At 37.3% G+C, this 27,468-nt stretch overlaps 1 protein-coding gene across 27 annotated transcripts in view; it reads right to left on the reverse strand.

Moving 5' to 3' along the window:
- Positions 1-27,468, reverse strand: part of nrxn1a (neurexin 1a) — a 1,096,290-nt gene that overhangs the window by 81,511 nt on the left and 987,311 nt on the right. For 18 of the 27 annotated variants that reach the window (XM_039738485.1, XM_039738484.1, XM_039738483.1 and 15 more), the window contains 2 exons: positions 12,006-12,095; positions 9,608-9,915 (listed from right to left, as the gene is read on the reverse strand). In XM_039738485.1, coding sequence (XP_039594419.1) covers positions 9,608-9,915; positions 12,006-12,095 — 398 coding nt within the window. The remainder of the gene's footprint in view (positions 1-9,607; positions 9,916-12,005; positions 12,096-27,468) is intronic. The other 9 variants (XM_039738493.1, XM_039738492.1, XM_039738491.1 and 6 more) reach the window with 1 other exon arrangement.

The raw sequence follows: 27,468 nt of genomic DNA on the forward strand, positions 1-27,468 counted from the left end.
TTTGCTAGGTATACTCTATTATGTGATAACTAAACCAACTAAAACTTGGCTTGTCTTGCTTTTGGCTTAAAATATCGATACAGTAAAATATTTCAAACCAGCAAAAAAAAAAATCTTTTCATAAATCCAACCTGCATTTGATCAAGACACACATTAGGAAACTCAGTCAAACGGCCAAATTCATCATTGAAATCGCAGTCTTTTGCAAGCAACTCTTCAGTTATTTGTAGATTTTAACTTCGTAATCACGTTCCTGTAAAATGTGGATTCTCATCCCCTCTCTACTCCAACTGCTCTGCAGCAAGCGTGTACAGCAGGACAAGCACCAGTTAGAAAGGAAATGCTGCAGTTGCCTTGCTGCACTCATAGCTTATTTAGTTGCGTAAAACCCCATATTTTTCACAAACTGCTCTATTAAAGATGATACAGCACAGTTTGTGAAGGCCCATTGCAATAGATTTTATATTCAAGCTCAGTCAGTTTTTTAAACCTCTGTGGGAAACATATTCAGGAGTTTGGAAGAGAAATGTTTTGAAGGACATCCTTTTAACAGGTGAAATCAATTTTCATCAAATATGAAACACTGTACTTAGGCATTTTATTAAAAGGAATTAAATTAAAAAAGCAAAACAGTTAAGGTCTAGCAAGATCATTTAATCATTTCACTCAGGAGAGCAAAAAGCTTTACTTTTGTTGTCTAATTTACATTTTTTTGTCTAATTTATATCACGCCAAATGCTCTGAAATGGAAATCTGAATTTAAAACCTTTCAATGTCAGCTCTGCACATATTCAGCTAATTTTGTTTTATAACACCACATTCTGTTTTTTTTCTATTGATCAAAAAGATTATTTCTTTATATAACTAATTTTAAAACAAAAAAAAATGTGCAAAAACACAGCTAACTCTGCTCCTGTGTTCGACTCCTACACCACTTATTCTCTGTGTGGAGTCTGTATGTTCTACCCAAGTCTACATGGGTTTTCTCTCCACATCCCAAAGATGTGAAGGTTAGGTTGACTGGTGACTCCAGGTTAGCCCTGTGTGTGTGTGAATTGGCTCTGTAATGGAGCTGTTGGCTGCCTGGTGCTCAACGTTGCATTGATAAGACTTTGTCCCCCTCTGTGATTATGAACAGAATTCAAAGATAGTGACAATGTTATCTGCGGTGGGCTGGTATCCTGCCCGGGACTGTTTCCTGCCTTTTGCCCTGTGTTGGCTGGGATTGGCTCCGGCAGACCCCCGTGACCCTGTGTTCGGATTCAGCGGGTTAGGAAATGGATGGATGGATGGATGACAATATTATGTTATGTTTTACATTTAGTTATGGATTTAGAATATTATGTATCTTTAAATGTTGTAATATGTTACAAATATACGCTGCTTCCCTTACTGAAGATGCCAGTTTATTAAAGGACAACCCTGCAGACACACTACCACAGATACACAATTAGCTTATAATGTATTTTTGCTACTGTATGTAATCTACTAAATGTCTTTTTGCTATGTAACCTACTGTATAATAAAACACCAAGGTCTGGGTGTTCAGTTCCTCTGAGCAATCTGATTGGTCAATTTGCCTTTGGTGTGAGTGGCCAGTTTGGCCTTGGTGATGCAAAGAAAGACAAACAGAGAATGTGAAACACACAAGAAAGAGTAAAGACATATGACGCATGCTGACAGATTTGCTTTCAAAGACGGCAAGTATAAATCCGTTCAGGAGGTGAGAAACATGCCTCGAAAATATTGTCAGAGTCTGAGAAGCAGGCTTTATAGGAACATGCCCGCAAGAAGAAATGCCAGTTAAGAGAGGTTCAGACACGTGCAAAGACAGAAGAAAGGAACTGAGGGTACAAGTAAGCCAAGAGATAGGAAATATATTTTAGTTTTTCTACTACCTGTCTTTGACAGGAACCATTGTTAATAGTATAATAAAACCTTTTTACAGAAAAACAAAAACAAAGGACTGCCACAAACTAAAGGAATCCCAGGCTGATTTCAATTGTAATGGAATGCAATATGCAAAAAATGTAAACTGTGTGCAGTCTCATGGAAGAATAATTTCACAATTGGAAACTTTTAAAAATCTGAGCATGGCCTGCTATGTCCTGTCTACATTTCATAAAATAATTGGTACCACTTGTATTTACATTATGCTTCATATCATAATTAATAGCTGTACCATATGTAGAACATTATTCACTGGGCCTAAAAAGGTTCAGTCAGTATCTGGCTAGAGAGTTTTGTTAAACAGAATGGGTTTCTCCTTCCTAATCAATATAAGAAAAGTGGAAGAGACACACATGTCTTAGTCCGAGAGTCTCTGAAGGGCCAATGTCTGCTATAGCTTTTCGCTGCCTTATGTTGCATAGGCTCAGCTGTCAGCCTAGATAAGGACAGACTGCTGGAGAGTGAACAGCTGGCATCTGCACACCTTGGATCATTCCAAGAATGGATTCATTCTGCAGCTTTGTTTTGGTTTGAAAAGAAGCAGGCCAATTTGGTTAGCACATGGCAGAGAATATTGTGAGCGTGATACTGAACAAATCTTTCATATTTAAACACACTTGCTGAGTGTTTTTTTTTTCTTCTTATTTAGAGCCTCTTTGGTGTTCACATGAAAAGGTATTCTAACTGTGCAATGCTATGAATACACTGTAAAATTAGTTTAAGACACTGAAAAGGAAGGGGTTTTTCATTGAAGGGTATCATTTAATGTCATTTAATATTCAGAAGGAATTTTCATTCAAGATCATTTTTATTACATTGCCAAGCGAAATCTACATTTAGTGCATTACTTTTACATGAGAAAACATTTTATAATTTTCATCAATCATTTCATTTTAGCAAGCAGCACAGCGGTACAGATTGATTTAATGTGATAATACATTAATCTTTTAGTTTTGTCATAGCTTAAATGGAAGTTATAATCAATGTCTTAAAATGTATACAATTCCTATTTGGTAGAAGGCTTCCATATGTCCCATAATGAAACCCTCTGCTACCAGCTGTCAGCCTGGAGAAGTCTAGCTGTTTTTTCCCATTACCCAAGACCCCTCTTTCAGTCTAGTGGAATATATATTTCCAGGGAACCACCCACATTTTTAAGGTTTACCAATTCTAGCAATCTCTGTTGATCTGCAGTTTCTTAAACTTCAGATGCATATGTACTGTACATCAAATGGCATATATATATACAGTATATATATTGTCAGGAATGCAAGGGGCAACAACTCGGCCGGGATGCCTTGAGGGACCGGAGGAGGGTCTACGCGCACCCTGGATCATGTGGGGGCCGCCATCCTGGTTGCTTTGGGGGCCACGGGCACAGAGCTTTGAAGCTCCACCCTGTAGGGGCCCGTGGTTGCCGCCAGGGGGCGTTCCCGTGCCTTGGGAGCCCTGGACCTCCGCACTTCCGCCACACCAGGAAGTGCTGGGGGGGGGAGAAGAGCAGGGACACCCAGAGTGCTTCTGGGGATGCAGCCGGCACTTCCGCCACACAGGGGGTGATTGCCGGAACCCACCTGGAGCACATCCGGGTAATAATAAAAGGGGCCGCCTCCCTTCATTCAGTGCGAGAGTCGGGAGTGGAGTGGACTGAGCTAGAGAAGAGAGAAGGAGGCGGTCTGAAGAAGGCATTGTGTGGCCAGGACTTTGGGAACCTTTGGGGGTTTTGTGGTGCACTTGTGAACTTATATTTGTAAATAAACGTGATTGTGGGTGAGATGAATGTGTCCGCCTGTCTGTGTCTGGGCCAGTCTCCACAATATATATACAGTACATATGTGCGTTTGCATGGGAGTCAGCTTAGGGGCTTTGTTGATGGTAATTATCCACTGGACCAGGGGTTGGTGCTGCATACTAATGTCTTCTTTTCTCCTTTCACTGCTGAATGGAAGATTGACAGCCACTCCATTTCTAACGTCACATCTGTGTCCATCCACCTGGACTCCCCAGTTCCTGCCTTGTGAACTAGTATTCCAGAAACTGGTCATTTTGAGTCAATTCTGTTATGAACTCGAGTCTGTGAAAACATTTCCGCAATTCTTGCATGTTTGTCTTTTGATTTAAGACTCAGTTATATGAGGTCACCAAGGTGGTGCCACAGCTCTTTATTTCTGTTTATGTCATATTTTACTTTATATATATATATATATATATATATATATATATATATATATATATACACACACACACACGCACGCATACACACATATACTGTATAAGGCTAGCACGGTTGTGTAGTAGTTAGCACTGCCATGTTCTGCTGATGTTTGTGTAGAGTTTTCCTCCAGGCACTCTGGTTTTCTTTCTATATCCCCAAAAGACATTCACATTGAATGATTCTAAAGTGGCCCGAGTAGGAGATGTATGTATGTGTGAGCCCTGGAGTGGTCTGGTAGTCGAATATCGGTGTTAGCTTTGCATCCAGTGGTGCCGAAAGTCCTGAGATTTTAAATTAGTTTAATTGCATTTCAGAAAATTATAATAGATAATATAAATGACTTAGCAGTTCTTGACTACCTAGATATATGTCTGTGTTGAATCTCGACAATGTCCTAAGTCTGTGGTGGATTCCTTTAGGTACTATAGCTTCTATAAAATTAGCAAAAATGTTGAGTTGCTGTCTCTAGGTTGGTCTCAGTTGAATGAGTGTAGTTACTGTATGTGTGAGTGAAACCAGTGAGAGATGGTTCCTTTCTTACAAATAATGTTATATCTGTCTATCTCTTTATGCAAACATGCTTGGGTGCAGTCCTACCTTGGTCTCAGGTGAAATCCTATGTGAAATGGGGGCCAGTGAACTGCTCAGGAGGTAACAGCAACAGCAATGGACTTGCAGGAAATGCAAACAGGATTTTTGGATACTTAACTAAATGTGACATATCCTTCTTCTTAAACCTATACTATAAAAATCCCATTAACCCCACAATATTATGAAAAAATGCACATGTGCAGAGAGTAGCACAGGAGCACAGTGATTAGAACTGCTGCTTCATGGATTTAGTATCCTGTATATGAATTTTGTGCTTGGTTTTTATCCATGTGGCACTTCTAAATTCTTCTTGTGTCTGTGTGGGATTTCTCTCCTACCTGCCCAAAGACTTGCTGGTTATGTTAACTGCTGAATTTAAATTGACTCTGTGTGTGGGTGTGTGTAGGAATGGGCGATGTGATGATTTGCATTCTGTGTTGTGTTTTGCACATTGGGTATAGGCTCCACATAAACCTAAATTCCCCACAACCCCAAATTCAATTATGCAGGTGTGAGAATGTTATGAGATGTTATTTACACAAAGTTAAGATAAGCTGGCACTGGACACAGCAAACCTGGGGGAACTATACTGTATTTTATACTGTACTATCGTACAAAAATTTTTTTTAATTTACCTATCAGTCCACTTTCTGTTAACCTGCTGAATGAAGTTGTGTTAGGTGTGATTAAAAGAAAACTAGCAATTGTATGTGTAAATAATTCTCATTCTATTAAAAGCAAAAATGACCCAAATAATTGTGAAGCACACTGAACAATACAAAAAAAAATACAGTATCTGAAGAAAAAGAATCCTAAATGTGACCATGCAGACAAACACAAGCATATTTCACAATCTAAAATGTTTTACAGAGAGTTGGGCATTCACAAAACCATTTCTATGGTAATGCACTTGCCTGTCTTTCATCAGGTCAGGCTAGTAGGGAGCCTGTCGTGACCACCTTTTGACTAATTTCCCATCAATTGAGTTCACCAGCATAAACAGAAACACATCCTTCACCCCACTGATCGCCCTGAATAAATGCTGACCATGCCCCAGCCCATCAGTTTAAATGAAAGCAATTCAATTCTGCTTGACCAAAATCAGTTTCTTTTGTTCCAAAACATGCAATCACCCCAGGCGTACATCAACTACAATGCAAGAGCCTTAGTTGTATTATCAAGAGCACCTTTTGACTCAATGGAGTGAAATGGCATTCTTGTCATCATATTTTCAAGAATAATACTTAGCAAGTACCCACTTTATCCTTGGATGACACCAAAGTTAATTGATTTGCTGGAATATATCTCTTTGTAAATATCTGTAAGTAGAAATCGCCCTAATTTTTTTTTTTTTTTTTATCTGTGCTCGTAAACTTGATTTACAAATTTTTCTATCTGTACTCAATTTGAAAATCTACTTCAGTTCTTTAAAAATATTTGTCTGATGAGTAAGTCAACAACTCAACAAACGTCTTATATTTATATGTCTGTGCACTGCAATCGTAAATGATAAAGCCAATGATAAAGCAACTATGCATTGCATTTGCTGGATTCCCACAAATTTGTGTGATTTCCCCTTTATAATTATAGTATGTTTGCTCCACTTAACAAACATTTTTTTATCACCAGAAAATACTGAAGCATGGTTACAATAGATAGAATAGCACTGTTTTTTTTTTTTTAAATACCATTAATCTGTAGTAGATAAGTGTGTGATATTCTTCAGAAATGTTAAGTGTGTCTTTATTCATATTAGTAACTCTAAAAATGATTCATATTACAACCAACATTTTACAAGAATTACAAAACATAAGGGACAGACAAGGAGATGGATGTGCAGTGTTAATATGATGTATTTTTTTTACTGCATTTCTTTTATGAATTTGTACTAGGAATTGTAGTGAAGGTTATAAATATTTTGGATCACCTCCGGCAATACAGAAGGTTGGTAGTAATGGGCTTGGTAGTAAATTTTGACTAGACCTTCCAATTTTAGATTCATTCATATACAAAAAAGAAATGGCAAAACAATTAAAACATATCCACACTTTCATACACATTAATTTTATGCTCCACACAGGACCCACTAAATAACTAACACTAAGACAGTCAGTAGACTGCTGCACTGGCTTAATTAAAAAGATAATTTATTCACAATAAAACGAATATCACATCAGCAATTTATTACATGATGCTGACAGTTTTATTACAGTAGATATTATAAAAATGATCCATTTTAATTTAATGAATAACTCACTCCTGTGTCTAAAACTCTTAACTTCTTAGTTCATGCAATACAGGAGCCTATTGGGTGACCTTGTTGTTCCCCCCTTATAAAGGGGATGTCATACAAAACTTAAAGTGAATGAACTTGGTTATCAAAAAGTAATCAGTATGATCTCTTTGTTCACGGTTTTTCAGTCTACTGAGTTGTGAGGAGCTAAAAGATTATCACAAAAATGTCAGGCTCTTTCACGAGAGCATCAGATACAAGGTAACAACCAAACCCAGAAGAGGCTCTTGGGGTCATTACAGTTGCACACTGTTCTTACTTGTACTGATTCAGTTTTAAGTCACCAACTGACCTGTCATGGATCTCTTTGCATATAACAGTAAACTCAGAGAAAATGAACGGGAGGAACATGCAGACTTCCATAGACACTTCATTATTGAAACAATGAAACTTAACAACAACAGCCCTTAAGTGGTTTTTGAAACTTTGCCATGCTTTTTTGTGGACAAAATCAAAGCCGTTTATTTATTCATTTTGTAAAACAATCTGTGTTATAAAAATCAGATATATTATTTGTGCTAACCTTTATTTTATATAACGTAGCTAGGTATTTTTTCTATCCAGTTTTCTTTTCATGACCACAACACTCTGTTTCATCTACACGCAGCATATTGGCTAATAGTGGTCCCTGGACTAATTCTAAATGGCGTGTAAATAAAATGTGCACATCTTCAGTTGTTATTATAACTGAAATTTAGATGAAGTTAGATTTTCTTACAAGTTTCAAGACTTTGACCATCTGTGCACACAGCGATTTGAACATTTACACAAAACCCATGAAAGTTTTCCTCCTTATAAAAATGACTGAAGTCGTATCGAGGTGTTTGTGAGGTCATTTTATGAAGTTTTACCTTGTTTTTCATTGTTACTGTACACACATTGTAATGACATCACTGTTTCACAAAGGCAAAGTTTAAAAGTCAATTCATATCCTACCCACCTTTGACCCAATGGGCCTAATCTTTAGATAATCAACATTCAGAACTCTCAGAAGTGGTATATTGCAAAAAAACAAAGATATTTCAGTATGGTAACATGTTCTATCTGCTCATATGTGGTTGGAACAACTGCAGGAATGTATCAGGAGTATTGTTATGATCAAAGAATTAAAGCAAAGGTTAAAAGTAAGGTTTTTAAGACAGTGGTAAAACTAGAAATGACGTATGGAGCAGAGACATGGGCAGTAAAGAGAACACAGAAGAAGATGTTAGATGTGCCAGTAATGAAAATGTTGAGATGGATGTCTGGAGATACATAAATGACAGAATAAGAAATGTGACAATCAGCGGTACAAGAAAAGGGGGAGAGAGATCTTAAGAATGTACTGGAAAGGAGGTTGAAGTGGTATGGACATGTGGTGAAGAGAGATAATGAATATGAGGACAAAAGAGTGATGGGAAGAGAAAGAGGGGGAGGCCAAAGTGGAGGTGGATGGATAAAATTAAAGACGATCTGAAGGAAGAGAGCTTGACTGGTGGGGAGGTGCAAGATGGAGCTGTTTGGAGAAGGTTGACCAAGCACATAGTGGGCAAAGAAGAAGAGGAAGAAAGAAAGAATGTGTTCTATCTGCCAATAAATCGTGTGCTGGGAATATAGGGATACTGTTTACACTTAAAGCAATGCACAATAGGAAAAATATAAATGAAGTGATTAGCAATGGAAAACATTCATCCATTCTGTAAACCTACTTTACACAGCTTTAGAGTTCATACATACAGAAGCTTAGTTTTAATGTCTTCAATCACACGGCAAATAACCAACACTACATTACATGGGCATAAATAAAAATTATATAAAAATACACTGGAAAACACCTTTGCAGAAACTGCCCATTCTGAGAGTGAGCTTGATTTTGCACTTCTTTGAGTGAAACTTCTAATACATTTTTGTTTTCTTCAAACATCAAAACAACTAAGCTGCTTATTTCATTACATTATTCATGTCTATTAAACAATCCTATTTCGTTTTTTTTTCTGTGCTGCATTGCTGCTTCAGATATTCCCCATCCTCTTTTTCTTGAAGAAAGCATTTTGATCTATGGTAACACTGGAAAAAAAACAAATGCAAATCCACCAGCATCCAAAGGTCTTTTCTCCAAGTCCCTTCCTTTCCTTTCACTATCACATGCACTTAGTTAACTCATTTTGACTGATTTTGTGACCTACTTTCTTAAGTGCTTCACATCTATGACACGGAAAACCAAGTAAACTAAGCAGAGTGAGAAACTTCATATCTTGGCAACTATTTAAGATAATGCACTTACGTTATAAAAATGTTTTTTACATTCAAATCTAGGTCTCAGAGGTCTGCTTCTGAGCTAAACATTTATGAAAAAATTTTGTTTGAAATTATTGAAAAACAACCTTTTGCAGGCATATAAGAGTTATGAATGATAATAATATAAAAGTAGCATTCCCATGATCTTAAACATCAAATATCTAAGAAAATCTTGTGGAAAATAAATGAAAGAAAACGAGTGCTGTACTTTCTGACACAACAGCAAATCTTTACATATCATGCTATCCAAAAATAAAAAAAGGTGAAAACAAGTTTCAAACCTGGGTTTCTTTTGTTGGTGGTTTCCCTCTCCTGCTAGAAGCTGTAGTGGTTGTAATTTCCATTATGGATGTGGAGGTCTCTGAGTGATTTGCAGCCACCGCAGACTCTGTTGTCATTGATGATGGCGTCTCCCCGACCAGCTTCACACTGCCTTCAATCCTGATGTTGGGGTCATTTTCAACTGCCATGGTCAGAACTTTCAAGCCATTGTAGTAAAGACCAGAAAGCTGGCCCTGGAATGGTCGGCCCCTGTCCTTGCCTCCAATTTTTATACTTGTTTGGCTATTGAAGATAGTAAGTTGTCGTCCTGTGAAAACAATGTTACATACATACAAAAATGTTGACTGTGGACATTGTACTGCTGGGAACAATGATGAATAATAATTGCATCACGTGACAAAAAATTTATGAGGTGGCAAATGAAAGCAATAAATTGCCTACGAACAACTAAGCAAATAATTTATTGCTTTATGATGGAATGCCTATGACATTCAAATTCAATGTAAATGTTAGTTTTTTGGGGTTTTTTTGCTAAAAGGACAATCAAACACATTTAAAAAATTGTTTCCTTAACCGTACTAAAATATGGGTTGAAAACATAAAAAAAATGTAGTTCCACAAATGAAAGCAAAACTATTTTATAAAAACCTATATGAGTACAGTGTACCAATGGCAATGCACTACTTGTATAACTACTCTGAAACAGGAAACTCATGGCTCTCATTTTATGTAATAGTTTCTTAAGTTTGAACATTTACATTATTATTAGGTGTCACACAGAAATGTAATAGTTAACAAAGCATTACATAAAATTCTAAGTTGATAAACTTGACTCTTTAGGCCTATTTTTAACATTGGTTAATACAAATATGTCTCATTTTCCTCTTTGAGCTTTTTGCATGCGAGGACATCACATAGACCAAGTACTGCCTTCTTGCTTCACAAACCAAGAAGCAAATATCTGTCTGGCCAGTATGTCTACATGTGTACATACTGAACCATATCACAAATTTCTGTTTAAAATAAAATGTTCATAATTAGGCCAAAGATTTTCAACATTGTGTTGTAGATTTAATATGAAAATATTTACAAATTGGGGGCATGGTGGCGCAGTGGTAGTGCTGCTGCTTCGCAGTAAGGGGACCTGGGTTCGCTTTCCAGGTCTTCCCTGCGTGGAGTTTGTATGTTTTCCCTGTGTCTGCGTGGGCTTCCTCTGGGTGCTCCGGTTTCCTCCCACAGTCCAAAGACATGCAGGTTACGTGCATTGGCGATTCTAAATTGTCCCAAGTGTGTGCTTGGTGTGTGTGTGTGTGCCCTGTGTTGGCTGGGATTGGCTCCAGCAGACCCCTGTGACCCTGCAGTTAGGATATAGTGGGTTGGATAATGACTGATTGTCTCTCTAGGGAAGAAGACAGAATATAAAAAGCTTAAATTAAGTAACTAATTAAAAGTGATCAGACTGCATGAACAATGAAATTCCTAAATAAAATCTGCAGCACATGAAGTTGCTTCTTTTTTTTTTGCTGCAACAGACATGTGCAAACAGCCAAACTAAGAAGTGCAGAATAAGATATACAAAGTTGACTAGATATGATTGCCTTTCAGCAAGTTTCATTTTATTTTTAAAATAAATGTATGTATGTAAATATATTCACATACATACATAGAAATATATCAAAATAGAGTATGCATCAGATGTGAAGGTGGCTTCAAAAATGAGACACATAACAATGACTGGGCATGTTAACATTTGCATTTGAAAATAAACAGAAAAAGCAAACCTTTCTATAAATATAGAAATTTCACTATGAAAAGCTTTCTATTTATAAAAGCATTTTTAGCACAACAAAAAAGCATGCACCAATATTAAAGTGATTTAATTTTGTTTTAAAGTTGTCATTGCTTAAATCCCTCATAGTGTTTACAGTGTTTGTTAAAGGGACTCCATGTCTGATGCCAATTAGTATTGTACTCTATTTAAGTTACCTCTAAGTTTTAAACAGTGCGGTTTGTCATGAACCAGACTATAAACATTTCTAATTGGACCGTTTTAGTTAATAATTTAGATATTTACAGCAAAAAATCTCTATAAATAATTTATCATTTTTTGTTAACAGAGACTAATATTACTTCAGAAGATTGAGTTAGAAGTTTATATTTACAGTCCCTTTAACCTTAGGTTATCAGAATATATTATTAAACAGCTGAAACTTCTTAATGGGTAAATACATTATTATGCAAGGTGTGCAAATATTACAAGCTACAGTTTTACTCTTTTAAATAGTTTGTTTTATTTAGTTTTACTGGAGATTTATATTTTATGTTTATTTGTGTTACAAAGTACTACTTGGTTATGTTCAAATTATTTTTATTTGAAGTTTTAATCAATGTTTTTACCTTTGTCGAGTAGCCATTCATCAACTACTCGACCAAGTCGATATGGGATTCGCTGTCTAGCAATCACCAGGCGTTCATTATCATTGTTTCCTTTAAAGTTTAAAGAGACATTTCATTGGTTAAAATCTGTAAGGTCAAAGGTTAAATGTTAATACTTAAAGCCTTAGCTATACAATTACCACATGAGTTTTTGTAGTTTTAGAATTTTATAAAATACTGCCTAAAACATTTCAGAGGTCAAACTTTTCATCCACTCATTTTATTTTATTTTAGCCAACAAATTATTCCTATATTAATTAAGAATTAGAAGACTGCATTTTCAACTAGTTTTTAAAAGTTATGTTATAAAACAAACCAAACAACAAATTTATACATGTCCAAGTCATAGCTTTGCAAAAAATACTCAGAAAATTGTGCTTTTTTCTTTTTTCTTTCTTTTTTTTTTAAGCTAGTTAAACATTGTTCAGATTAAACATGTTTTAGTTTTTTTTTTTTTTTCAAAATACATCCAACCTTCTGCACCAGGCAGTGAGCAATTTTCGAAAACACATAATACCTAAAGTATATATGCTTCCAGCTTCGAAAAAGACATTAAATTGCTGGTCATAGAAAGAAACTCTTAAAATTTCTTTGTGTGAAGAAGTTTGACTTTTCACAATTCGTTTAAAAAAAGAGAACTCAACATATGTGTCTTATGTAATACTTAATCACATTTATAATACTGTAGCTAAAAGGCTTTGACAATAGCAGACTCAAGGCTTATTTACTTTTTTTGACAATAACCATATTCTAATGCAACTGCCTGACAAGAACCTAACATTTATATTAGAAAACAGTTCACCTGACTAAACTTATTAACAAAATTTTCAAGATCACAATTTACAATTTCAACACTCTACTTAAAACCAAAAAGTGATACATACGTCTCTGTCTGTTGTAGGAAATCAGGGGAATGGATCGAGAGGATGCAGACTATAAAATGTAAATAAAGATTGTTTGATTGAAAGCAGACTTAACACATCTAGTTGATATTTGAAGATCCCCAAGTTGTAGTTCTCATCTGTACAATGTGTTTCACATTCAGCAAGTATTACTGAGTGTAAAGTAATATTTTGTGAGATGCATTCTTAACCAGCTAATGTGTCCCTGTCAAAGATCATTTTTTAAAGCAACTGTGAGATAAATCCTTTAACCTCCATTTGTTATCTTCCCGTATAGTGCACCTAATGCGGGTAGAGTCCTACAATTGATCTATAAGCCTTTCTTCTGACTTTTCCAATACTATTGTATACCATACATTATAAATAGTTTATGAAACACAAGTAAAATAACACAGTGCAGTCTCCTGACAGAAGGTGATTCCTCACAAAATTTCAGCATATTACTAAAAAATGTTGACTCCCTGTTAACACTGTTGTACTGGACAGATGAATTTCTCAACTTTGCTTCTGTAAATCCCTGTTTTTCAGGTTCTTCTAGTTAACTTGAAATTACTAGAGTCTGAATAATTTTTTTTCAACATAAAAGTATCATACCATGTAAACTAGCTTGCTAAAAGTTTTTAGGAGTTTATTCACTTTTTAATGACCTCTGCAAAATCACTTTATATATACTATATAATCACTAGTTTCTTTATTGTCTGGTCCTATTTATCCTTATAAATCTTTGCAGAATCCTTAAATTGTTTTGTGTCTCACAGATATACCTAATTTAGTGTATTTTCCATTTCCTTATCAGTATATTAAATGCCTTTATACTAATGTAAGTACACTTCATCCTTTGTTGCACCTTCTTTTACTGCTAAAATACTGCAATAACATTTAGCTGTTTACGGTAGACAGTACCAACAATATTCTTCCCTACATCTAAAAGTATTCATCCCATCTGTTCACAGTTGCTGCCAACTTTTGACAAAATGACCAAAGACTATCTTGACACCTGTGCTGAGGCTGTATAAAATATGTCTTTGGTGGGATAAAAGTTTTTGCAAGTGAAATAAAGTATGCCAGATTGTACATTATATATATAAGATGACAAAATGTTTTTGTGTCCGCCAGGGAGTAATGTCTGTCTGGTATCTACAAGAGTGCTATAATGAACAACAGTAACAAAATTACAAAGAAAGAGGGGTATAAGGACTAGCATATCCTGTGAACAGAGGGTCCAAAATGCACAACATGTTAGAAACAAATGGACTTGCCATTGTACAATTCTGTCCATTTTGCTAAGCTAGTACAGTATAATATGTTCTTCTACAACTACATTAATGTAAATTTTGAAGCACATCTGTATTACAACAACGGATTACTTTAAATCAAAATAAAATACCAAAGAGTGATGAAAATGATGAAGATAAAGTAATTTTGTTGGACTCCATACTATAGGAAAAAATTAACTCTGAGACAAAACAGAAAAAATGAAATGAATAGAAAGGCAAAATGTACTCCGGCTGATTTAGCAGGTTCTCACCCTGCCTACAAGATGCCTACCTTTCTCATTGTTCCCATTATCGAAGCAAGTGTCTCCTTCTTGCCCCTCCCTTCTCTCTGACCTTTCTCCATTCCTGACAGCAAGTCTTCACTCTCATTTACCTTCATCCTCTACGCTTAATGTCATGGACTGACCTAACACCAACCAGATGACTATCTAGGGATATACATATCTGATCTATGCAAAAAAGGGTCCTTTGGGTGCATCTATGCAGTGAATACATTTTTATGTAATTTTCTTGTCTCAGTCATATTGCATGCCTAAAATGATTTACATGAACTGGCAGCCACTGTCAGTTTTGTTTGAATATTACAAAGACTTACATGTAAACATACCATAAACCATGAGTGGTCACACATAAGGATGCACAATCTGCCAATGCATTTAACACAGGATCTCCCTAACCAGTCTGTTAATTGTTTCAGTTGGCATTCTCTTTAAAAGAAGTGCCAGACAAGAAGAATGAAGTAATAAAAGCTTGAGATGAGAATAGAGGGGGTAGGTCACTGATCAGCAGCCAGGAAGAAAAACTATATTAGCTAAATACTTTATAAATACGATTTATAAGCCAGCAAGTGAATTAAACAAAATTAACAAATTACAAACTTCTGGATTTCTATAGTCTGCTGGAAATCTTGCTTTCCAATGCCCTTTAAGCCCTCTGTGTGATAATGTGAGACTGACAGTTAAAATATTCCTACATTTCTTGCAACCTGTTGGCACCCAGTAAATACATAGCAGGAATTCTTCAGCTTCTGTTTGACTTATTTACTTGGTATAAACATTGACTGCATTGTATCAAATGAGGGATGTCAAATTGCAGTGAAGATGAGAACACTGTTCTCTGGGAATACAGAAAGCATGTCAAAGTACATAAGGCTCTGATATGCTGATGGACCCTGACTTTGATGCCCACTTGCATATCCACATTACGGCTTGTGTTCACTTTCAATAAATGTTTTAGGAAAATAAAGGCCAGGCTACAACATGGCCTTCCAAGGACTTCTCTATGACATTGTCTTCTAAGATTGAATGCCAGACTCCCTCATTCTTCCATCAAATAGACAATATTTTGCCACATTGTTCTGTATTAATTCTGACTGAACAGGTAGACTTCAGGGGAATAAAGGTAATTTAACAGAATCTGAGAAAGCCGAAAGGAGTGAGAAAGGTCGATTCACCGAATCAGACCTAAATCTGCTAGCTGTATTGGAAAAGAGAAGTTGAAAATTTTTTAATCATATCTTTATATCTAAGGGTCAGATGCGACACACTTGGTATGCTGGCTTGGCTAATATTTTTTTCTATTTTTCTTAGTGTATTATATTGCAATTGGGACAGTCTAATTTCATTTTTCTCTGTGAAATGAAGGTGTCAGTCATTTGAGGTGAAATGGCCCTGTTCTTGAAAAAGGACAGAAAGAGAGAGAGAGAAAGCTATCAATCGGAAAGAAATGAAAATCAAAAGCAACAAAAGCAGTCAAATTGCCAGAGTAAACTTGTTCTTGTAACTTTTAAGATTTTAATATGTCAGTACTTATCCAGTTATGAACCACTTAAGAATATCCTGAATCTGAGTATGTTAGTTTACCCACTAAAGTCAAGAAGAATGCTACTTAATAAAATACAGTAGCAGTTAACTATTTGTTTAATTTATCAACCAACTTAGTCCTAAAGAGGGTATATGATGGGAACATCAGACCCAAGGCAGAAACCATATCTGGAAAGAAACTGTTTATTGCATAGCCAATTACTGAGCCGTTAGTCTTCTTCACAATTAATAGCAATATTAAAACAAATCTATATTAGTCATTAAGGCTAATATTACCAAGGAACGGAATACTAAATATCAACATGTAGCATGATGGCACAGGGGATAGCAGGGCTGCCACACAGCTCCAAAGTCATGGTCAAAGTCATGCCAGTAGCCACACCACATGCACTTCAGAACAAGTCATCCACCTGAAGTAAGCATGTTCAGGCTCAGCCAGTACTTGGATGGGAGAACAACCAAGAAAATGTTTAGGTTGCTGCTGGAAGAGGTGTTGGTGAGGCCAGCAGGGGGCGCTTACCCTGTGGTCTGAATGTGGATCCCAATGCCCCAGTGCAGTGACTGGGACACTGTACCATAAAAATGGAGACCTCCTTCAGATGAGCTGGAAATCTGAGGTCCTGACTATCTGTGGTCATTAAAGATCCTTGGACATCCTTTGTAAAGAGTAGGGTGTATTCTGGCTCAAATACCCACCATGCCCTGGTCATTCTGACCCCTTAAATCTTCCCCCGTTTCTGATTGGCTAACTACAGTATCTCTCATCCGTTCACCACCTAACAGCTAATGTTTGGTGAGTGTATTGGCGCATTAGTGGAGGTTGAAGTGGCTCATCACTGACCGTGTAAAGAGCTTTGAGTACTTTGAAATGCGCTATATAAATATAACAAATTATTACTATGGTTTCAAATGCCAGCTCAGTTACTCTCTTACTTAAGTCTGCACGTTGAAAACATATCCACGCTGACTTTCTCTGGATAATGTGTTTTTCATCTTCATCCAAAAGAACTAAAATGGAAGGAACTAAACTGAAATACAAAGAACAAATCTGTGTCTGTGTAGGTTTTTCATGTAAAACCAAGAAATGTGCCTGATAGGCTAGCAGGTGATTCTGCTTAACTGGCATAAAAGAGTGTGAGTATGTGTGTCGCTGTGACCTACAATGGACTGGCACTAACTGTGCTCATGCTTCTGCGATGAACAGGCAAGTAATTAATGGATTAACTAAATACAAATGCAAGGAATAGGGGTAATAGAGAAAATGATTAGTTTTGTTTTAATCATTTCAGTTTTTCACATAACTTATAAAAGTGAATTAAAGTTGCATCAAAAAACTCCTTGTATTGTCTTCTCTTGGAGGATTTCATATGACTTTGTAGTGTGCATTTTATTTTTCGGAGACATTTAGTAAACTGAATTTGAATTTTAAAACAATTCACCTGGCAAACATGTTTACTTCTAAAAAAACAGATGGAACAAACAAACTGCAGAATTTAATTTTCTTTTACTTGCTTTATTGTAATGGTGAATGCTATTAATGGTGCATGGTATATGCTAGTAATAGTGCTATATAAAATAATATTTGAATTAATAGTTGGTACAAATGATGTTAATAATAAAATGCACAAAAATAAACCATAATGTTAACAATCAATGCACAGATTGAAGTAACTCTTGTGGAAAAATGTGTAATTTCACCTCCCTATCCCCTGTCGCACATGCTTGTCAGAGAAACACCCTCCTGGCTCATCACAGGTACACAATACCCCATTAGGGCAAGAGGGGGCGCTGTCACTAATAGTCTCTTCACTGCAGCAACAAGAAGACACACCTTAAAGGGAAAATAATCCTTCCCCTTCCATCCGTAGGGCTATAAAAGTCTGACACCTTGTCATGTCAGCATCTCATTTGGACCTAAATTTGGTGAAAAGATTGAGTTTCCCGTGATCGACCCCCTCTGAAGAGCCAAATACATCTAGGAAGTTAAGCAGGCTGCTTTGTGCCCTTGAACACTAATTTTGAGTTATAATTATTTTAAGAATTAAAAGGGACAACCCCATTGGCACTCCAACACTTTTGTGACTCACCGTGCGATTATTCACCTGTCTACACCCGTGGATACAAGGTATGAAGGTACACATCCACACTCACCCAAACAGAGCTGATGGAGATTTGTCTTATTGCACTTCTTTAGGTTTGGGAGAAAAAAACATTAGTATATAAGTTGGCAAAAACTTAGTATAAGTAGTATAAGTTGTTTCTAAATATCCAGACTAACTAATGACAGAGAGAGAAAAAAAAAGTCAATCTAAGAATGCATTCAGATTTCACTCAGAGGACTGTCTCTGCTAAAAATACAATAAAATTGCAGCTGTAACAGTCTGCTGGGAAAAGGTCAAAGTAACGCTGGTCTAAATAATAAAAACACAAAAGTCTTGTAACAAAAAGTGCTGTGTGGAATAACACCATCCTTATGTCTGACTGAAATACATTTAAATTATGATAAAAAAAAATCAACAAAATAATTAATTTTCTAAATACACACACTCCATAAGGAGTCAGCAGCATTGAGCATAAACATTATCCAACCTTGGATGGGATACCTCTCTGTGGCAGGGCAAAACCAGGAACACACATTCAAGGAAAAGTCAAAGCAAGCTACATATCTTTGATTTAAACTTTTAGTTTTGTTATAGTTAAGAAGAGAATAGGAAGGGTATCGTCTGTGTTACTTCCATTATGTAAAGAACAAAAAACACTTGAAGTCAACAACCTAAACAACTGCTTCTCAAGATGGATGGTACAAATACATGGTAGATAGGGCTGCTGTCTCATGGCTCCACATTTCTGGGTTGGAATCCTATCGCCATTTGGTTTTTGTGTGCATTTGGCAAGTTCTCCATATATTGTGTGGATTTTCTGTTTTTCTTTTTTCCCCTATGGTTTGAAGCCATGGGGCAATTAGTCTCAAATGGATGTGTAAATAAGTAGTCCCTACTATGAAGTGCCGCTCTGTCTAGGGTTGGTTTATGCAGGCTCCCACTACTCCGACATCGACTAAGCATGTCTGAGAAAGTCATGCTATGTTACTACTAACAGTTTCAAAGATGTCGCCTAGATATATGGACTCTACTCAAGTAGACATACTTTAGCAGTGATCTTTTTTTTAAAAAGCCACATGACACTAGGGAATAAAAATATCCATGAATAGGTGAAGGTAGAGCTGCATAAGCATGCATGGCTGCTTTCAGGTAATTCCAGGGATGTGAATGCAAACCAGAACACTTGAAGAATATGTCATAGTGGACCATGCACATTCCATACAAGCAATGTCTGAGCCAGGATCTGAACCTAGGTGTTTGGAATTGGGAAGCAGCAGTGTTAACATCAGCGCCAGCCACGTATACCTTACATGTTTGTATTCTTTATTTTTTAAAGTATTTCACAATTAAATAATTTTGCTTACACAAACAAGAGGTCCATGCATTATTCCATTTTTTATTCCCATTTTTTTCTGGTCAGGATCACAAGCAGCTGGAGATCACCATGGCACAAATGGTTGCTGAACCGAGCCATTTTGGACAGGCTGACACTCCTTCACAGGGTACGACCCACCGTCATTAATTCTGCATCAGTTCACTCAACCTAAATCATCTTTTTTGGACAGTTGGAGTAAACTGGAAACCTGCACTGTGAAAGCATATATATATATATATATATTGGGTTTTTTTCTATAATTTGCTTGAACATTCCTGTTGATTTTGTGACTTCTCTCATCGTGCTAAGTATCATAGTTCACTTGTGGCAGAGATTTATTTGCACAAATCCGTGAGAGAGTCTGCAGGCCACAGAGTCGGGGAAGCGGGTGGGGCCCTCCTCACTCACACGCCAGCCTCTGTTCGAGTTGGTCTGATGTGGCATTGGTGACAGGGTTTTAATCCTTCCCATTCCTCTAATCACAATTTACGTGCCCTTTCAATTCAAGTGATTACAGTTCTCGGAGAGGTTTTGCTTTGCAATGTCAATTAAGAAGGCCTAGGGACAGACACTCAAGTTGGCTGGGGTTGATCTTAGCTCACAATGCTTATTGCATGGTCAGCTTTACGTTATTTTCTCCCGGATTAGTTCCCCAAGAAACCTATATGTCCTTGCCCTGATAGCAAAACCAAAAATATTGCATATCAAGATGCCCTCAGATGTGAAAGCTATCAATATAAATTCTTCTCAATACAAATTACATTTTTTTTAATTTTAAAGTTTGTCCTGTTTCACTACTACGTGGGTGGAGCCACGGGGGACAGCTAGTATGAACTACACCAGGCTTCAGCATGGCATTGCTACCTGCTACACCTTCATGACATCCATTTTTCTGTATATTATCCTCAATTGAAAACCACAAGGTGGTATTTACCATGAAATAGGCTGTTTTTTATCTTAAGGCTGGGGTAGCATTATGAGTCCCTGTCTCAATATAAGACAAAACTAACTTTATGGCACATGAAGTTATGAGAAAGATTTGAATGGACACTGGGTCACTGTCAACTGTCAGTTTTTCAAAATTAAACATTAACTTTTTTAAAAAAATCTGTCAGGGTGAAGAAGCATAAAAGTAAGGAGGACAATGGAGGTCTGATTTTCAGAGATATATGATTGAAGCTGGGGTGCACCTAATCTGAGAAGATGCATGAAGGAAATTGCTCAGCACTAACTAGGTGACATCACGCCAAATGCTGCTCTCCTATTCTGTGTAAACATTGTGGTTCCTAATGGTAGTAAACTAATCTGATGTATATGCTGGTGACGGAGGTTACCAGCAATTATCTGCTAGGAAAGCACTGCTGTAATCATTTTGCTAACGCAGAACATATTTAAATACTGCTGTCAAATAAATCAATAGATTAATTCAGTAATACATAATTACCACTAAAAATATGAAAAAGTGCTTTGAAAAAGATGAAATTCAAAGGCCCATTACTCAGCCTTCACAGGGGCTAACAGCAGGACAGCGGCTACTGTAAGTGTCGTTAGAAAACATCTCCATGGGCTGCTTTGTGGAGCTCTCAGAAGTTGTAATTGCTTATTGATCTAAGCTTTCAAAATGTTATTACTGGTTTCAGTCTTTTGACATCTAGGCTTTTCAATAAGAGGGAAATGGGTTAAAGTATATCCAGGCGGATGCTGGATGACAGGAACGCAGTTATGAGAAACCTGATTGATTATCTGAGTCGACTTGATGGGTCGATCTTGTGCTCTTGTGAGTCTGGGCTTTCCCACCACAAAGAGGTGCTGACTCTGGCACTGGGCCACATCTTCAGCAGTCAGGATCACAAAGTGGAGCAAATGAAAAGATTTAATGACACTTTGACCTGATTGTGCCTTCTTCAAAATGAGGTATTGACTTGGACATGGTGAAGTCAACCAAGACATGGGTACAATACATTTCCAAAAGACTAAAATATAATTTTTCAGAGGGCACAGCTCATGCAGCCATAAGCAAATGCATCTATAAATATAACCTAGTGTGTATTAAAAGGACTTTGAAGGGAACAACCAGCCTGGAATCTCAAAACCCAAGGGCCTGGGAGTTTAATTCATGGCCTGGCATGAGAGAAGCTTGTTTATTTTAATTTCTCTGGAGCCTGTCATAAACTATGGGGGCCAAGCCAGAAACCAATGCTGAATGGGATGCCAGTCCATCAGTGGGCACAGTCACACACAGTCAGTCATACTAGACCATCTCAATAACCCTATCATGCTCAAAACATAGACATATTAAAAGGTTATGCAGTCCAGCACCTTTTGGGGTAATGAGAGTACCAAGAGAAAATCCCCATGGGCACAAAAGAATTCTTGCAAAAGCTACAAAGGCAATTGTGATGCTGGAAATCAAACCAAAGTTTGAGTAAGCATCAAAGACAGAGCCCATCTTAATTACTGACAATTCCATTAACTGTAGTCATTCAGCTGTTCACCAAAAGTGAACTCTTCATGGCCGTGTACTGTTTACAAAGTGGCTGGAATTCCAGCTCAGTGGTTACTGTTGATACCTTACACAATCAGAGGATTGGGGTCAAATCTTAGGTTCAGCCATAGTGATTTGCACATTCCTTCAGTATCAGTATGGGATTTCCTCTGGTTACTCTGGTTTCATCTTTCCTCTTAAAGCCACAAATGTTAGGTTAGCTGGTAACTCTAAACTGACCACCCATGAGTGACAGTAGGTGCCTGTGTGAGTGTGCCTTCTGGAGGAATGGCATCCCATCAAGGTTTGTCCTTGTCTTGATGCTCCTGGCACAGCACCCAGTTCCCTTGACCCTGGACTGACAGAAGCAGGTTTAATGATTGATGTTTGTTTTGATCCAGAACTGAGGAGACTTAACAGGAGTGATAACATTTTTTGTAAAGCTATACAGCGCCTAGCATTCTGCAAACTGTTGTTGGATTCTAGGTAGTCCAATAGCAATCACCCATATCTTTCATTTTATGACCTAATTCATCAAAAACTGCCAACATTTTTGATGTATTTCAGTAGAATATAAATAAGTATGACAAAATGAATATTTGAATAAAAGCTTTCTTTATAATTATGCTGTGTATAGGTTCTGTGTTTTAGACAGAGGATGAACTTGATGAAAATGATGAACTTTAATTGCTTACAGGGCACTGCAATCATCAGCCAGTAAATAACATTGTAAATTGTCCATTACATTACTTTAGCCATATTAGGAATGTATTATTCATAAGAAAAAGACGACTTACTGTCTGAGGAGACCTTTCACTAAGCGTTTATTAAAATTGTTAACATTACCAAGTGTCAGGTTTGTACATGTTAAATATTCACACAGGGCAGGGAAGAAGGACTTTGTCTTATTTTGTGCATTTTTGCTTTGTTGGTTATTTCTAACTTTGACATGACTGCAGATGGTATTACCATGGACAATATACCATGCATTCAGGCTGTAGAAGAAATGTGTAGGACTCTAAAATCAAAATTAGATACTACACTAAACTTCATAAACATTCAGCACATCTCTTACTGCATATCAGGGCAACTTCAGAAATAAAGGTATGGGTACCAAGTATGTACAGTAAAGATATATTTTTAAGTATCTTCCTACAGTAATGTTTTAAATGGTTAATTGCATCTGCAATAATATTTCAAGGAAAATAAAAGGAAAAAAAAAGAAATTTCTGTATATCCAAGCTATGGGCCATTGCCAAAAGCTTCATCACCACTGTCACTTCTATTAGGCTTTGCAGAACCTGAGCGTTGTCAGCTCATTCTCTAAGGGATATGCATGGCTAGACTCAATCCAATAGAAACAATAGTCTGGAGAAGTCTGTTTGGACAAGCACTTGAGAGCTGAAGAGCCAACGGCAGCAACATTGATGCAAAATGGCACTCGGTAGATAAAAATCTGTTGCATGTCACCACTGCGGCAATGAAAAAGCCTGTGGCAAAAATAAATAAATAAATAAATAAATAGATGAGGAAGCTGCTTTATTTTATTTTTTAGTGCGACTTGAGAGCATATTTATGCCTCAGAGACATCTTCCTATAAAAGAGTAATCTCTTTCAAATGATAGGGTTTAAAAATTGTACACATTCTTCTTTCATGCTACTGGCTACATATGCAAACAGAGGATACAAATGGCACAAAGGGGTCCCTAGGAACTTAAATGCATGCTATATTCAAGTTTGTCCCTAGGGTATCAATTTGGTTTGACAGCATTTAAAAATAATCCGTGAGTACATTTTTAAAAATTATGGGTTTTTTGTACGACCTATATGGCGTATGACCACATTTTGTACAGGTTTTAAATAAAATCATATGAAATAACAGATATGCGAATTTGACTCTTGAAGGCACTAAACATATTTTGTTTCAAACACAATATATATTTTACATATACACCTCAAAGTTAGACTCATCCATTCATAATACTCTTTTTCAGTCACCCATCATTCAATGTCTGTGTTCTTTTGCACATTTTAACCTTTTCTTTATTCTTCCGTTTCAGATGTGGCTCTTTCTTTGAAACTCTGTCTCCAAGGTTAGCATCCTGGAGTCTTTTGTTACTATTACACTGTTGCATGAACTATTTAAGGAAACTGGGGACCTTTATGGTGTCCGTTTCTAAAACTACAGACACTGATGTTCTTATGCTCTCGTGCGGTTGCACATTTGGGCATTCCTCTTCAGTTTCTATCCTGGCTAGATCCTGTTTGACATCTTTTCTCAAAGAAAGTAGTAGACACCTTTATATAAAATGTTCCATTTCTTGATAATCTGGCACATGGAATGACTTTCACTTTGCAAAATGACAATGGACTGACTATGCATATAGGTTTCACAGGATGAAGAAACACTTTCTGATATCAGTGTAAAACTTTCCCTTAGCTATCCTTCATCTGTGCCCAGTTTTGTTGTGAAACAAATAATTTGAGACAGCTGGCAAACACTATATTTTTATCTTCCCTAAACACTTCCGTGACAAGACCCTGAAGTTTGCTGAGGGTTGTGTTGGTGTTACCGGTGTTCCCAGAAGGAGGTGTTTCATCTAGTAGGGCACCCTGGATATCATCAAGAGGAGTTGCAGCGCATGGCTCAATGGCAACTCTAGTCTGTACCGAGAACTGAGAAGGATGGCTGCGAGGGCTCTGAGGGCAGATAAAGAGGCGTTTGTTAGAGGAATCTGTGAGCAAGTGACACACCATCTGTGGTCTAGCGACCCACGTCCTGCTTGCAGAGGAACTGAAGCATTACACACATCAGAATTTGTTCCTTGGAGAGTTGCAGTCAGGGTGGCTGATGGAACGGTCCTTATGGATGACACTGCAGTTGTGACCCTCTGGGCTGGCTACTTTGAGCAGTTGTTCAAAGCTGATCCTCCGGCTAGGATGTTGGATATCTCTGGGTCCACGGTCCTCCAATTAGCTGTGACCCACCCAATCTCACTGAGATTGCACAGATGGTGAACCAGCTGAGCGGAGGAAAGGCTGCAGGGATCTGTGGTATCCAGGGTGAACTTCTCCAGGCTGATGGTAAGGCTGTCCTTCGGGCACTGCAAGCTATCTTTGCTTCGATTTGGGAGACTGGCATCATCCCAACTGACTGGAAGATGGGACTTGTCATCCCTGTCTGGAAAGGGAAGGGTGATCGCCTGGATTGCAGCAACTACAGGGGGATAACACTGTGTGGCGCTCCCAATATCTGTGCAAAAGGACGAAGGTCCAAGGCTTTAGACTCCTGGTGCATCCTGTCTTGCTATATGGTTGCGAGACATGAACACTATCCAGTGACTTGAGACGAAGACTGGACTCCTTTGGTACTGTGTTTCTCTGGAAAATCCTTGGGTACCGTTGGCTTGACTTTGTGTAGAATGAGCGGTTGCTCATGGAGTCCTGAATGAGGTACATTACCTACATTGTGAGGGAGCGTCAGTTACACCACTATGGCCATGTGGCGCTTTTCCCCGAGGGTGATCCAGCTCATAAGATCCTCATTGTTGGGGACCCAAGTGGCTAGACCAGGCCATGTGGTCGCCCACGTAACACCTGGCTGCAGCAGATATAGGGACATTTCCAGAGGGTGGGACTGGACTGAATGTCTGCCTGGGGGTTTGCCAACCGGGATCTCAAGTTGTTTCGTCATGTAGTGGGTGCAGCAATGCACTCACTGTATTAGTGCATGCTACCCAACTTGACTTGACTTAAGCTGAAAGGAATCAAGTTCAATCTTTCCTCATTGCTAACACTCCATAGTCTTGGAATCAATCTATTAGCTCTTTGGTGAACATTCTCTATTGATGCTATTCCTTTTCTATAGAAAATGGTGGATAACCAGAGTATGTGACAATGGGATTACTCTATATCATCTGATTCTAGGCAAAAAATTTTATTTTCACACATTTTCAAATGAGAAAAAATAACTTTAAGTACAGTTTCCTCTGACAATATCCTCCTGGTATTTATTTTCAGTTGTTTCTCCATAGAGTACTGTTTTGCATTCATTAAATGTTCAGCCAATCAAGAATACCATTAATGATTCCTCTCTTTTTATTGATCACAGAAAAAATGAACTGCGTAAACCAGCAGGACAGTTTTGCATTATTTAAAGTAATTTATTTACTTTCAATCACAATAGGCTCTAACAGTGTTTAAATGATACAGTATTTAAATAAACTGCATGAACATTTCGCTGTGGTATAATTTGCATAAAGAGTCAGATGTGATTTATACTTTCTGGGGAAAATCAACAATAAAACTCTCAATATATGGTTATCAGCTCACATAATTTTGGGAAATCATATTTCAAAAAGATTCAAATCTATCAATTAGTTTTGCTTTCAAATTAATTAGGATAGTCTATCAGTTAGTGGTTTTTTTGGTATCTTTGGAAGGTAGACTAATGAAGCTTTCCCTTTTATTATGGGTATTCTTTAATTATTGGAAGTTGGTGTCTATATATATATATATATATATATTAAGGTATTTTTAAACTCTGGGAAACCATTTTTTCATGTCTAGAAGTTGTTGCTGTTTTGCCTGTAAATGACATCTCATTGCTGAAAGGGATAACGTTCCTATGGAACTTCATGTGCTTACATTTTGTGTTCCGTATTGCTCCCCACATCTTACCTTGCAATCTTTATGTAGTCTTCAATCCTGTGTCTTCAAGCAAAAAGTCATTTCTGAGACATAGTTGTAATAATAATAATTAATTACACGTATATAGCGCTTTTCTAACCTGCTCAAAGCGTATTACATAAATAGTGAGAAACCACTTTAGCCATCACCAATATGCAGCATCCAACCATTCTTGTGCCAGTACACACATCACCCATTAGATATTAGGTGATGAAGGGGTGAAATTGAGAGTGATAAATAATAAAGGACAGGGGGTAGTTAGTTGGCCAATCTCTAAGGCCTGGCAGTGGATAAACTAACTATCCATTTTTGATTGAATGATTTTGTCTCCTCACTGATACCCTAGATCAGCTTTTCTCAACCACTGAGTCATGGCCTGCCAGTGGTGGCTCATGAGTTGCTATTGTTTATAATAGTAGTGGTTCACAGCGGGAACCAATCTGACAATCACACTTGATTCCCCCAGATCTTATGATCAAGCTCGATTCAGTAAGGGCGAAACCCATCATCCAAATCAAAACACCATTGGGTAATGAAGCCATGACCATGCAAAAAAGTGTGTTGTGATGCCAGGAAGGTTAAGAAACACTGCCCTTGTGTCATTCTGGCCTCGATTTTAGGCACACAGACTCCAAAAGTTATTCTCAGTCTGAGGCCAAAGACACTTAGTCACTTCATTCACCTTTCTCCCATACTACCATTTAGACAATAAAGCACAATGTAAATAGATTTAGATATACTTATGATAAGGACAAACACACGGAAATTAAT

This window comes from Polypterus senegalus, chromosome 16 (assembly GCF_016835505.1).
Source record: "Polypterus senegalus isolate Bchr_013 chromosome 16, ASM1683550v1, whole genome shotgun sequence".
In the NCBI taxonomy this organism is placed as follows: domain Eukaryota; kingdom Metazoa; phylum Chordata; class Cladistia; order Polypteriformes; family Polypteridae; genus Polypterus; species Polypterus senegalus.